General features: G+C 41.5%; 1 protein-coding gene across 1 annotated transcript in view; it reads left to right on the top strand.

Annotated features, from left to right (window-relative positions):
- SPTLC1 (serine palmitoyltransferase long chain base subunit 1) overlaps positions 1–13,094 on the top strand; it is a 39,238-nt gene extending 26,144 nt beyond the window's left edge. Inside the window, exons 8-15 of the mRNA XM_081213766.1 lie at positions 107–196; positions 1,256–1,363; positions 2,589–2,684; positions 5,077–5,173; positions 6,371–6,425; positions 9,225–9,342; positions 10,439–10,512; positions 11,646–13,094. Of these exons, the coding sequence (XP_081069892.1) occupies positions 107–196; positions 1,256–1,363; positions 2,589–2,684; positions 5,077–5,173; positions 6,371–6,425; positions 9,225–9,342; positions 10,439–10,512; positions 11,646–11,739 (732 nt within the window). The 3' untranslated portion in view covers positions 11,740–13,094. The remainder of the gene's footprint in view (positions 1–106; positions 197–1,255; positions 1,364–2,588; positions 2,685–5,076; positions 5,174–6,370; positions 6,426–9,224; positions 9,343–10,438; positions 10,513–11,645) is intronic.
- Positions 13,095–14,852: the final 1,758 nt, after the last annotated feature.

The raw sequence follows: 14,852 nt of genomic DNA, 5'->3' as shown, positions 1-14,852 counted from the left end.
ACATTCTGTCAACTTTTGATGGCATTTTAATAGTAACTTAAGTAAGATTATCTCATAACAAGCATCTGTTAAGAAGCGTCCATACGAAACTTTCGTTTCTCTACAGAACCCTCGTAAAGCTCGTGTAACCCGGCGCTTTATCGTGGTTGAGGGTTTGTATGTTAACGCTGGAGATATTTGTCCTCTTCCGGAATTGGTGAGTAGGTAGTTTTTGTCAATAAGTATTTTCCCTACCAGTCATTATGTGCTATGTGAAGAATGAACAGAAAAATACTAGACTGTTTAGTGATGTGTGTGTTTGACCTAAACCACTGAGCCTCTTGGGCTTGCTGATCAGAAGGTTGGCGGTTCGAATCTGCACAACAGGGTGAACTCCTGTTGCTCTGTCTCAGCTCCTGCCTACCTAGCAGTTCGAAAGCATGCCAGTGCGAGTAGGTAAATAGGTACCACCGTGGCAGGAAGGTAAACGGCATTTCCGTGTGCTCTGGTTTCCGTCAGTGTTCACTTGAGCCAGAAACGGTTTAGTCATGCTGGCCACATGACCCAGAAAGCCGCCTGCGGACAAACGCTGGCTCTCTCGGCCTGAAAGTGAGATGAGCACCACAACCCCATAGTTGCCTTTGACTGGACTTAACTGCTCAGGGGTCCTTTACCTTTACCTTAGATAGGGATTGAGGGCTTCACCCCTTATATATGAGGACACTTGGCTGGTGCAGGGGTCAGAAGAATGGGATGCAGCAATTTCGAGGCAGGAGACAATATTCTCACACTGGGAATGAGGCGTGTTATATTGGTGCTGCTGTGTCCTGCCTAAAACTCTAGTTGTGCATTGATAACTTTCCCCTATAACTGGGGAAAGTTTTGTTACAATGCATTTGGGCAATTTCTCAGTAAGAAGGCTTTCTATTTGTTCCTTCAAGGAAGTCTGTTCCTACTCCCAAAGTTTTAAGGTTACTAGTTCTGTATTTTGATATTTCACCGCACACACACCCTCGACTCCCAAAAGTCCAGCTACTCAGTGAGGCACCAGGGCACAGAAAATTATATTCTGTGCATAATCAGGCTAAATATGTTCCATATCTTACAACAATGTCAAGGAATTAAAGTGCATGGAAGTTTGCATTTTTAGAATGAAGTTGACTGAACAACAATCTGATTGAACGCTTGACAACTTGTGCATGAATCTGGTTTCTTGTCCTGAGCACTCGATAATATTATGCTTTATTGTGTCACTTGCAATTGAATAAACATGTAGGTGAAATTGAAATACAAATACAAAGTGAGGTTATTTTTGGAAGAAAGTCTTTCCTTCGGAGTGCTGGGAGAACATGGACGAGGAGTTACAGAACATTTTGGAATAAATGTAAGTGCATGTCTTTCTTAAATGACAAGGCCTTTTTGTGCCAAAAGGAAGAAACAACCTTTGATATACTTGTCATGTTTATAGCAGTGGCTTAGCAGCCATTATATGCAAATTCTGTGCATGGCAATCTTGTCTCTTGCATAATCCCTTAAATATTAGCTTTGCAAAGAAAATTTAAATATAGGCGGGATTATTACTAGCAACAAATACGTAAAGCATCTTCAAGTTATCAAAATCATTGTCCTTTTAAAACAACCTACTGTGACTTACCCAGTTTGCAGGTTTTTTTGGTTACTGCTTTGCCTTTTCTGAATTTGTCAAGAATCTGCTTTGGGAACGGACAAATGAATGAGTGAATTTTCTGATATGAAAGAACATACTTAACACAAAGTATGCATCAGTATACCTGCATGATGCAAATTAACACATAACTTTATATAAATCCTTCAGAACATTTTACAAATTACTGGCTAGGATTCAGGGTGCTACTTGTAGTGTCTTCTACATGTTCAGGAACTGTTTATCCACAAAGAGGTAAAGAGCTCATAAAGTAGAACTTGGAAAGATGCAAGGAGCTAATCTTGGAAGGGAAAAAAATCCTGCTCCCTGTTCATCTTCTGATCCGTTGAGCATATTTATTCCAGATGAGTTGTGTCATTGTAATCATTATGGAAAATGCATGTAGAAATCTACATTAATATTGACACTCGGGTCAAATGTGTTAACTGAATGTATTCCAGAGTTAAGTTGAGAGCTGCTTCAGATCCACTTTGCTCTTTTAGATGTCAGTGGATAAAACCAGGAAAACTTAAATTGTGGATACAGTGGTACCTTAGTTCCCGAACAGCTTAGCTGCCGAACAAATTGGCTCCCAAACACCACAAACACGGAAGTGTTTTGGTTTGCGAACGTTTTCAGAAGCCGAACGTCTGACACAGCTTCCATGGACTCCTGAAACGGATTAAGTTCAAGAACCAAGATATCACTGTACTTTGTAGCATACCCACTGGCACCAGAAATTTGCATTGAGTTAATAATTTCTCTTGTATTTTGCTGTCCGTTGTTCTCTAGATGAATTTAAAGAGTTTGTGTCTTTATTAATTATGGGCACGTTTGGGAGGGTTAAATAATTTAGGAAGCCAATCTAACCTTTCTACAGCTATATGGCTGGTTACCAAACATGCTATTTTTATCTAACTCTGGTGTTGCCCTGTTTGTGCAACAGATGGATGACATTGATCTTATAAGTGCAAATATGGAAAACTCCCTGGCTTCTATTGGAGGGTTTTGCTGTGGGCGATCCTTTGTTATTGATCACCAGGTAGGTGCAAAAACCAGAAATGCATGATATGTTGTATGTTTTGGAGTTCCAGTAGAATACTGTGACCAAGGCAGGTATTGGACAGAGTGGAGTCACACTTGGCCAGTCTGGCAGATGTTGGTAGGCTGGTGGGAGCATCTCCTCTTCATGTTGTCAGTTGGGAATAACACCATCTTGTTCATCTTCCAATATTATATATGCTATCAAATGCCAACACTGCCCTTCAGCTCTCTATATTGGACAAACAGGACAAACTTTATGCCAAAGGCTAAATGGGCATAAATTTGACATCAGGAATCAGAGAAACCAGTAGGTGAACACTTCGATCTCCCAGGACATTGTATACAAGATCTTAAAGTAGTTGTCTTATTGCAAAAGAATTTTAGAAATACACTTGAAAGAGAAGTTGCTGAATTACAACTCATTACCAAACTAAAAACAATGGAGAGACCTGGTCTGAATAGAGATATTGGATTCATGTCCCATTATATACATGAAAGCTAGTTTTGGTCATCTATCCCTTTAAAAATCCCTTGCCCTTCCCTGTGGAACCGACTGCCATAACAGTCATCAACAGTTATAAGGCTGAAGCGACCTCTGCTTCAGAGTATCTGACGAAGTGTGTGTTATACACGAAAGCTCATACCTTGAAAGCTTATATTTAGTTGATCTTTAAGGTGCCACTGGAATTACTGAAATATTTTTTCATCTTTCATCTTGTTATTTATTATGGCCATCCAAGGGAGCCGCAGCAAACAAGGAGCATCAGCAGCTATTGCTGCGGAATGGGGCAAAGGTTTCACTGGATGCAGCTGAATTGGTGCCCAGTATACATAAAGGAAGGTGGCTGACCGGGGAAGAATTGGGGAGAAGTAGTTGATAGTAGGCGTGAAGGTCCTAAAGCAAAGGAGAACCTGGGCTTCAGTAAAGCAAATAATTTAATTAGCGCCTATATGATATTGAAAGGGACACGGGTGGTGCTGTGGGTTAAACCACAGAGCCTAGGACTTGGCAATCAGAAGGTCGGCTGTTCGAATCCCTGCAACGGGGTGAGCTCTCGTTGCTCGGTCCCTGCTCCTGCCAACCTAGCAGTTTGAAAGCACACAGTGCAAGCAGATGAATAGGTACCGCTCCGGTGGGAAGGTAAACGGTGTTTCCGTGCGCTGCTCTGGTTCTCCAGAAGCGGCTTAGTCGTGCTGGCCACATGACCCGGAAGCTGTACGCCGGCTCCCTTGGCCAGTAAAGCGAGATGAGCGCCGTAACCCCAGAGTCATCCGCGACTGGACCTAAGGTCAGGGGTCCCTTTAACTTTACCTATATGATATCAAGCGACAGACTAACTTGGCCACAAGGAAATTTCATCCACAGTATGATTGTTTTCCACCTAGTCACTTTGGCACCCTCTTTGCAAAATTTAACAATTCCAAAATACAGACGAGCTTTCACTTTTGCAAGATTGAATATACTGCCTTCGGCTGTACTTGAGGGTCAATTTTGAAAAATCCTGCTGGGGAAACAATTATGTCCTTGTGGAGAGGGCAGTATTGAGTCAGTGGCTCATGTGCTTCTGTCTTGCACTCATTATATAAAGATTTGAGGAGTGAGGTTATTACCCCTCTATTATTATCAATGCCGGGTCGCTCAACCATTGCTACTGTGTCCTTTCTTTTAGCAGATCAAGATGATCAGGTGACAGCAAAAACTGCAATGTTTTTAGTGGGAGCAATAAGATTAAGATCTATTCTTTGATTATTGATGTAAACCTCCAAATTGTATTTTGTATAGTTAAGTTTTTACCTCTTCAGTACAATTTATTTTATTGCTGTGGCTAGTGGTTGATGCAAATAAAGATACCGTATTTTTCGCTCTATAACACGCACCCGACCATAACACGCACGTAGTTTTTAGAGGAGGAAAATCCGTAGGCATGCCACCCGTAGGCATTTCCTCCATAACACGCACAGACATTTCCCCTTACTTTCTAGGAGGAAAAAAGTGAGTGTTATGGTGCAAAAAATATGGTACTTCTGATTCTGAGAGCTAGTTAACTGGCTCCACTACTGAACTGATGGCCTCTTGATCGCAGAGTCATCAAGGCAGCAGGTGGCTAAGAGCACCTTCCAGAATCGAAGTCCTGCATGTTGATAGTGACAGTAGAATCCAGGCTGTCTGCTCACAGTACTACTGTTACTGCTTTCAAACTTAAGAATGATAACTTGGTGAGATGGATGTTGGTCCACTGTGCTGTGTTGTCCACATGTCACTGTTGGAAATAATTTCAGATTAGGTCTTTGGAACAAGGGCATACTAAGCATCCAGATAAATTCCAACTTGTTTACCAATGAATTGTCTATATAAAGTGTGGTCACTCCATGCTGTTTTTTCTTTCCAGAGATTATCTGGTCAAGGGTACTGCTTTTCAGCCTCTCTGCCTCCTCTCCTAGCTGCTGCCGCCATTGAGGGCCTCAATATCATGGAGGAAAACCCAGGTATCTTTTTTTTTTAAGCAGAAAACTGTTTAGCATAAACTGCCAGACTTGTGAGATGGGTTTGACTTCCTGTTCTTATGAGAGATTGCTCGTAGGTTCACTGTAGGAATTGCAGTTCACATTTTGGTATGCTTGATAGTTGACTCAGCCCTTCTTCTTTTTTAATGATGCCTAGGTTATCTGGAGGATAGTTGTGCTATATCACCTAGTACATAGTGCAGTAGGAAAGTTTGTAGTTTTTTGAGAGTGGTGAAATCCCAAGAAATCTCCTAAGAAATCTCGCCAGGCTCGTTGAATGGGCCACAAATGATATAAGTGATTTGTTCCATTAAAAGTGATGTAAGCAAAGGATGAGGGAACTCCTTCAGATCCATGATCGTGGTGTTTCCTCTTTCTCTTCTGTTGATGCCATGAGTTTTTATTTTTTTTGAATAGAGAGATACACATATAAATATAGAAGAAAAATAAATGGCAATAGCAATGGCTACCAGGAAAGAGAGTCTTCTCTCTAGTCGAGAAGTCACTCGGAATGTGCCAGAAAAAGGCAAATTCAGCGTTGGAAATCCTTGCGAAGGGAATTGAAAACAGCTAGTAGCATAATGGCATCATGTAAATCTCAGAATGGCCATATCTATTACATTGTGCACAATTCCAGTTGTACTGGATTACAGTTGGAAAAGGTGTAGGAAAAATGACAGCAGAAATAATTAGGTGGCAAGGGGTTAGAGCACCTCTCAGCCTTGCCTCCTCCACTGGCTTATGTTGTTCTCCCTCCAGGAAAGAGAATTTCTCCTTTAGATGCCTGAACTATTTTGCCACCATCCTTCACTTCTGTTTACCCAGAAGTTGAGATAAGAGAAAGCCTTTTTGCTCTCTATCAGTTCTCCAGCTCTGCCTTTGAGAGAAGTTCATTCATTCATGAGCTTGACTTAAAAGAGGCAAAAATGCCCCATTGTTGACCATGTGGTCTTCTTCTGTTCTACGGTGCCTGTTGTCTGTTCCCCGTGGTCTAAGGTAGCATGGGGGCCCCATTTTTGTGTCGCTAAGCATTTATTTTCTATGTATAATTCCCTGTAACCTCTTGAGTGGTAGAAGCGCAGATTTGTAGAAGTGGCAACTCCAGCACAAGACTTAAAAAGCTGTTTATATTTATCCTGCTCAGTTTTAGATACCCCAACTTAAAACTGTTTTGTCTAGGCATTTTTCAGATTTTACGACAAAAATGCAAGCGAATACACCAGGCTTTACAAGGGTAAGTGAATGCTTTGCCTTCTTACTTCGAACTCCACGTTGAACGGAAAATGCCTCCTAAAAAAGCCATAGTTTTCCAAACATCCTATACCATATTATCCAGGAGTAATCCCTAGTGAATGGAATAGGGCTTGCTTCTGAATAGGCATATAGAGGATTGTGTAAGATTGCCCCTCCTAGTGGGGTTTTCCCCCACCCATCTCTGTTGAAGTTTGAGCTACTTTAGAAAATCCGGCTTCTGCGTTTGACTGCAGTTACAGTTAAAGCAGGGAACAATTTCTTGAAATACAATATGGGCAGTTTAGCCATAATTTATCTTCAGTTTAAAATTCTTCTCTGTGGCATTCCAATATCAGACATGCGTTTAAAAGATCATACTCCCTCCAGTAGTGCTATATGAAATTTTATAGCTGGGGTAAATAAACATGTCATGTGTAAAATAGCCTTTGTTCCTAGGCACTCCTAGCTATTTTACTTGCACATTGAATTATTAGCAGGGAATACAGTCTTTGATTGATACCAAAGATGTAGTCCGTGTCTGTAAATATGGTCATAATTAAGATGTAGCTGGCCAGCAGCATTGCAGAAAATAGATACTTGTGGGAGACCCTGTTTCCAAGACTTTGCTCTGGGCTCACTTTGGAGCACTCCCAAGTATTAATGCAGGAATATTTGCAAAGACTAGCATCAAGATTTTGGACGCTTCAGGTTTGAGCCTCTTGTGCAAAATTAATTTCTGCGCATTTCACTTTAGTTAGCGCAAGAGGTTGTGAATTAATATATCCAAGTTTAGATGAGTCTCTCTGAATTCACTGATGAACACATCAGTGTTTAGCACATCTTTCAAATCACGAACGAGCCTTGGCCCTAGGCAGTTGCACGATATCTGTTCCCTTTTTTGAAGGCGACGCTGCAATTCTCTTTTCTGTAGTCAGGTGCATCTTACATACTATCCTTAGCTTTTCCATATAAGTTATCACCTCATACATTTACCACGTCTTCTGTAGCACAAGTTTTCATTAGGCATACATTTCATTGTGCCAAATTCCCCATCCTCTGCCTATGTAAAATATCCTTTAGAATAGGGTTGCCATACCAGCAAAGCCAGACTCTCTTCTCTTAACACAAACATTAACTGACCTTTTGTCTGGAAGAGCTTTGTCTGACGCTTTGCTTATTGTTCTTCTCTAGCTTGATGCGTACTTGAGTCAGATGTTGGTTTATTTTAAGTAAGTGGCAAAAGGAACTTGGATATCAACTTGGGACTTCTAAAACAGCCTCTAGAAATGTACAGGACATTTATGACAAAGTGCGGTTGGGGAGAAATCTGCAAATGTCAAAGCTTTAAATTGGCTGGCATTCAAAGGCGGTTTCTCTTATTAAACCACCTTTTCCTTTTGTAGCAGTTAGTTGCCTTCATTTCTGAAACGTGCTAATGGTCCATTTTATAACTTAAACTGTGTGTTAGAATTTGACGTGAAACATTGGTATTGGGACTTGAGCTTTTTAAGTTCTTCATAAATGATCTAAAGTTATTTTGTAAGTCTTCAGCATGCAAGCCTCTCACATGGTTCCATAAAAATCTGCCTCGTAAACTGTATGTTGCATTCATGATTTTGCTTGTGACTAGATGATTGCTTGCTTTATGATATTAATCTCCAAACACTGCTTCTTTCTCTCTCTCGTGTTACTGATTTCCTTCCAGTAAATAGCCTTCCATTAGATTTCAGGCTCTTAACAAGATGCTTTCCAGCAATTTTAATGTGGAATAATTGAAAATTGAGATGTTTCTAGAGATTAAATTCTAAATTAAATTGAGCAAAACTCTTAATTTGTTTTTGCATATCTTTGTCCTATTGACAGCATTGTCCACTTGCCCAGTGAAAAACTCGTGGCTGGCAGGGCTTTTATGCTGACCTAGTTGGAGGAAAATATATTCTTCCACAGTTCAGGGAAGTGCCTCACCTCTTAATTTAGAAGTGCAGTTTAGGCAGATTCTACTGGCACTCTTACAGGAGTTGAAACTGCCTCCCCAAGTCAAATGAGTCATCTCGGTTTCTAGATTTGATCAAGTCAGTGTTGTCTCTGCTTTGTTCCTCCTAGACACTCTTTGGCACGCTAGAGTCTAGCTGTTTAGCATCTAAAACAAGTACCCATGTAGCTGTGGGATGGGAAGTTGCTGAAAGAAAATGGTAGAATTGACATGGCCGTTTCCAGATGTTTTGTCATCCACACTCCAGGTTATGCAGAAGTAGACGATACTGTAGAAATTGGCTGATCCAGTGCTGATAAGCTGTTCTTGCTGTGGTTAAACATTTGATTCTGTCCATGTAGGAAAGTAGTTCCATTTCTCAAATTATTTTATTTGGATACTGGTCCTATCACATCCAGAGGCCAAGAAAAGTAATTGAAGGTTTGGGAGATGGGAAGTTTGCCTGTAGTCTGCAGCTGGGCCACCTACTGCTTAGGCAACTTGCTATAATGCATGATGTTTGCTTCTGCTCTCTGCTTGTGATCCATCATGGGTTGGTATAGGAATGGATGGATGGATGGATGGATGGAAGGAAGGAAGGAAGGAAGGAAGGAAGGAAGGAGTTCCATTGGATGGGGCAGCCTTCCTGACTTGACCATGTGGTTGGCTGTTTCAGTCATGCAATCCTACAGGAAAGCAAAGAATGCATTCCGTTCAGTTCACTATTGTTACAAAGCGACTGCTAATTCACATTGCCAGTTTTTCTTTCATTTGATTGCTGACCATATCAGCGTTTTTGATATGTTGACCTTTTTTTTTTTTTTTTAGGATTCCTGGTCTACGTGTAGTGGGGCAATCCATTTCTCCAGCATTACACCTCCGCTTAGAAGAAAGCACTGGATCTCGAGAGAGTGATGCAAGGCTACTGAAGGAAATTGTTGATTATGTAAGAGTCCTTTTTTACAGTCCTCAAAGCCTAACAATGAGAAGAACAGTGTTCTGTATTGAAGTCTCTGTTGCACTTCCTTCTAGAATTCCTCCATGTGCTGGGTTGCAAGGCTACATTTGAAAAGTAGGGTTGCCATACACCTGGAATTTCCTGGGCATAGCTGGGATTCGGCCGTTGGAAATGGTGTCCGGGCGGAAATCGCTTTAACGTCTGGGAAGATCCGGACGTATGGCAGCCCATGCCGGAAGTGTAGATTTGGGCAAATTTCCTTAAAAATAGCTCCAGAACTGTTTTTTGTAAAAAGAGAAAAGGAAAGTTCAACAACTTTGGCCGAAAAGGATTTTCACACTTTGAAATATGGCAACCCTAAGATTGCTACAGCAATCATCTGGGATTAGTCCCTTTTTGAAATAAGGCATATGAAAGACAGCATTGTACCCGCTATGGGAGATGGGTGTTGAGGGCAAGATAGCATTGGACAAATATCTCTAAATTCCCTGCCTCTTGAGCCGTGTGCTCCCACAATGACAGGCGACTCCCAGTCGGTTGCCCAGGAACATACGAAGATAAGGAAATGTCTCTTACCGTCTGCTTTTTATTCAGTATTTACAGAGAGAGTCTGTAGAACCCAGCCTCTTGGATAATGGCATTGTCCAGAGTGAATCTCCACTCCCCGTCTCCCTCATTTCTTCATTCATCACTTTTACGGGTGCTGCTACATGCCATCTATCTTTGCTCTCCTACTTTTAAGGCTTGCCGGGTTCTGGGATGGGGGAGCAGACACAATTTCTGGCATCTAGACATGCGCAGACACGATTTCCAGCACCGAGGTAGCGAGTCGCCATGCTGCACCAGTTTAGCGCAGCGCGCAGGGACTCGCCGAGCGGGCAGCTCGGTTTGGGGGCGGCTTGTGGGCCAATTAAATTGCCCCCGTAGAGCAAGGAGCAGCCGTGGTGATGGCTAGAAGAGAGAGAACAGGATTACAAACCAGGACTAAAAATGTATTTAGCTCCTTGTGGCAAGGTATCACATGTTACTTAACAGTCCAATAACACATGAGCATGGCACCTGATGTTCCTATTTCTCTCCTCAGTGTATGAACAGAGGTATTGCATTAACCCAGGCTCGCTATTTGGAGAAAGAAGAGAAATTTCTCCCACCACCCAGGTTCGTAAATACGTGCTCACCTTGCTATTAAACGAAAACTGTGTTCTTCTGACGGCAGGCAGAATGGGTGGGTTGAGAAGCATGCCGTAGCTTGTGTTGGAACCTCTGGATTTTCAAGGTTGCTGTTGTTTTATAAGTTATGGGCTCGTCTGTTGAACAGGCAGACTGGCCTCAATGGCTTGCTCATCTATACCTAAATAGGATTCAGGGCTGGAATATGTGGGGTGTTTTTTTAAGAATAGCTAATAAAATGCTGGGACGCGGGTGGTGCTGTGGGTTAAACCACAGAGCCTAGGACTTGCTGATCGAAAGGTCGGCGGTTTGAATCCCCGCGGCGGGGTGAGCTCCCGTCGTTCGGTCCCAGCTCCTGTCCACCTAGCAGTTCGAAAGCACCCCTAAGTGCAAGTAGATAAATAGGGACCGCTTTATAGCAGGAAGGTAAACGGCGTTTCCGTGTGCTGCGCTGGTGCCGGCTCGCCAGAGCAGCTTCGTCACGCTGGCCACGTGACCCGGAAAGTGTCTTTGGACAGCGCCGGCTCCCGGCCTCTTGAGCGAGATGAGCGCGCAACCCTAGAGTCGGTCACGACTGGCCCGTACGGGCCGGGGGACGGTTACTTGAGATCAGGCATGGGGAGGGAGAATAAGGTCACTTACATTCTGTTGTCACTAGAAACAACAGAATGACTCGAAGCCCAGCCAGATGGGTGGGATATAAGTAATAAATTATTATTATTATTATTATTATTATTATTATTATTATTATTATTATTATTTATTATTATTATTAACAACATCATCTCGCTATACCTTTTCTAGCTACTGAACTATACCAGTCACCACATCTAGACTTCATAATCCATATTATTGAATTGACTGGGGAAGCTATCACTACTGTTATGTGAAGCAAAAAATATTGCTGGGCAAAGGAAAGTATTAGGGGACTGAGTACATGTGCGGCTGTCTTATTTACTAAGTCAGGCCACTGATCTGCCTAAGCCAGTAATGTCTTCTCTGACTGGCAGCAGTGTTCCAGAGCTTAAAGAGCCTGGTTTGTGCTGTAAGGTTGCACGTATTTTGCCGTGCAACGAAAAGACAACAACTTTGACCTACTACCCTGTTTTTGCCCCTAACAGCATCCGAGTCGTAGTGACAGTAGAACAGACAGAACCGGAACTGGACAAAGCTGCCTCGCTTATCAGGGAAGCTGCCGAGTCAGTGCTGAATTGAGGCCTGCATACTTGAGTCTTCGTTCTTCACCCAACACTGGGAATACCAGTTTTCCTACTGTATGGCGGATTGGCTTGTGCTCCCAAGGTTCAAGCTCGTTGACTTTCTCTTCTGACGGAGTGGAAAGCTCAACTTCCACTGAGTCATTCCAGAACAAAAAAAAAAGTCACAAATATGGGAATGTGAAACTCTGCTCACTGTATAAGTACTGTTTCGATTGGAGATCATTGTTATCACTGGCATTTTACATGAGTTTCACCTCTGTTCTTAAAGGGCCTTATTCCTTTCCCTAGCGCTCTAAATGTGTAAAAGAAGCCAAGCTATTTTTGAGAGTTTTGTGTTTAACGCTAATGAACATGAAAATGGTGAGAAAACTTACACGATATTCTTCATTTAACCTCTCTTATTTTAAATAACATTCCCCCAAACAGGTTCCTATTACTGTCAGACCAGATAGTTAAACGGTATTATGGAATTATGCTTTTGAATAATGTACTTAAGTAGCTTTTATTACACTGGGTATGTGGGAATTTTGTACACTTTTTTTTAAAGATCTTTTGGTTTTTGAAATTCCCAGAAGGAGCTGTTTTTCTAACTATTTGTCCGGTTTCCATTAAATGTCTTATCTCATTCCAGTTCCTTTATTCTATACAAGTTGACCTTTCCTGTGATTTTACCATGCATTTAACTTTTATACCGGTGATCGCCAGTGCTGTGCACACATTGGAGCTCTCAGTTAAATTTCAGTCTCAATCTCCATTGGATTGAGTTCAGCATTGTACAGTACAATCTGTATGCACACACAGATGAAATGCTGGTAGAATTTCTTCCGCCAAGCAAACAAAACAAATATCGATCTCTTACCATAATCTGGTGGATGCATAAATTAAAGGGAAAACTAATTCACTCATGATGTTTATTGTCCATGTTTACTCATGAATACCTTTAAAAACCATGAATAAATTAAAAATACTTAACATTTAGTTGCATGGGCACATATCCCTACTGTAATCAGGAAGTTCCAATTTTTCTCTCTCTTTTTCTCTCTTTCTCTTTCTCTTTCAATTACTTGCTTGAGACCACCACTCAGGTCTCTGCTAAAGATGTGCAGAAAAGGGACTTGTCATTGATACCGTAGAAGTTTCAGTATTCCACCCAGAGTCAGGAGGACCTCTTTCGCCCTTCAATGAATTTGCCATGATAAGTGTTTCAGATTTCTGGTGAATACTATTTTTTAAAGACTTTCTGTTACGTCTGGGTTGTTCTACACTCCTGTGCCTTTTTTGGTTGCTGCTACATATTCCAGCGCTCTATTTGACACATAATTTTTTAAAAAAATAAAAGCATATATTTGATCCTGTTTTTCTCCTTCTTTCTTCATATTCCGACTGCACCATCTTCTCTATCAGCTACAATCTCATTAAGGGGGGAAGTAATTGGATTTGAGCTACAGTCCCTGAACTCAGTAGGGCTAAATCGGCTTAAAGTGCATCAGGCTTCTCTTTCAGTACTTTAAGGTATAAATTTTTCCATCATGCTTCAGGCTGTGCTGCCTTCTGTACCCAAGCCACTTAATTTGCTACGTTGATGAATTTCTGGTTTTCTTCAAAATGCGGTTTCAGGATTGTGGCCAAACGTGGTATAGTCCAGTGTAACTTTATCAGCTGCCGACAGTTGTGCTAATTGTAAACTGAAAATATTTTCAGGACTGTAGACTCCCAAGTTCTCTTTCAAATGAGATCAGGAAAGGGTTGGGACTTCTCATTTAAAACAGGGTGTCCTGCTTTTCCACAATCGTTTTTATGCCTTTGGTTTTATGCTGCTCTGTGTTTTAGTATTGATTTTTTATTGTATTAATGTGGTTTATTAATTGGGGTTGTTTTTTTAAAAGATATCTGAAGCAACCAGAGGACATGGTCAGTTGGAAAGTGTATAAATGGCAGAAATAAAAATAATGGTATGGATTTCCAGATAAATGCTAGATGAAAACAGCCCTATCACTTTCTGTGTTGTGATTTTTTTTTAATGTAAAGCTAAAGCGTTCTGCTTTCCTGATGGTGAGGCAGTCTGAAAGTGCCTTTTCCTGGATGCAGGATATATTAATATCCTGCAGTAAGAGACTGAGTTGTACAAGTGTCTAGTGTGCCCAAATTGCATCTGTCTGTGGCACCTATTGGCTAGTTCCTGTAATTATTATTTTAATTAATTATACCCCTCCCATCTGGCTGGGTTTCCCCAGCCACTCTGGGCGGCTTCCAACAAAATATTAAAATACAGTAGTCTATTAAACATTAAAAGCTTCCCTAAACAATATCAGCAATATCCCTCATCCCAGTTTTGCAACTGTTTACAATTTTCATGATTTTGTGGGAGTTGAGGTGGGGTTGATAAAGAAAGGATATGTGTGTGAGAATACAGTGGTGCCCCGCAAGACGAAAAACCCGCTAGACGAAAAACCCGCTAGACGAAAGGGTTTTCCGTTTTTCGATGTGCTTCGCAAGACGAATTTCGCTATGGGCTTGCTTCACAAGACGAAAACGATTTTTTTCTTGCGATTTTTTTCGCTCCCCCCCCTTTTTCTAAGCCGTTAATAGCCGCTAAGCCTTTAATAGCCGCTAAACCGCTAATAGCGCTAAGCCGCTAATAGGGTTGCTTCACAAGACGAAAAAACCGCTAGACGAAGGGACTCGCAGAACGGATTATTTTCGTCTTGCGAGGCACCACTGTATAGACAAACTCATAGGTGCTGCTTTAAACCAAAGTGACGAAGTGCAGACTGCATGAAGCACAAGTGGAAGAGAAAGTCAGCCCTGATCTTGCATTCAAGGTATGTTACCATTTTTGATTTGTGCTAAAAAAAGTTGTTGTTTTTCTTGGTAAATGTTTACTGAACAAAATGAGCAAAATAGTGTACAACTTTAGCAGAAGGAAGCAGAGAGGGGTGCCAGTATATCAGTCAAAAAGCACCGGTTCCATATCACAACACGCAGTGTACATTAGAAAACAAGACAGAAACGATAGCCTTATAGCCAGGAAAATTAACACAATAGTCCCCACATCTGATTGCGCCTCTAGGTTTGTAATGTGGGATTACATTACCTAACTTGGCAAAT

Source organism: Podarcis bocagei (assembly GCF_964188305.1).
Source record: "Podarcis bocagei genome assembly, chromosome: 11".
Lineage (NCBI taxonomy): Eukaryota > Metazoa > Chordata > Lepidosauria > Squamata > Lacertidae > Podarcis > Podarcis bocagei.
Note: the sequence above shows the minus strand (reverse complement) of the source record. Positions and strands in the feature narration are given on the sequence as shown.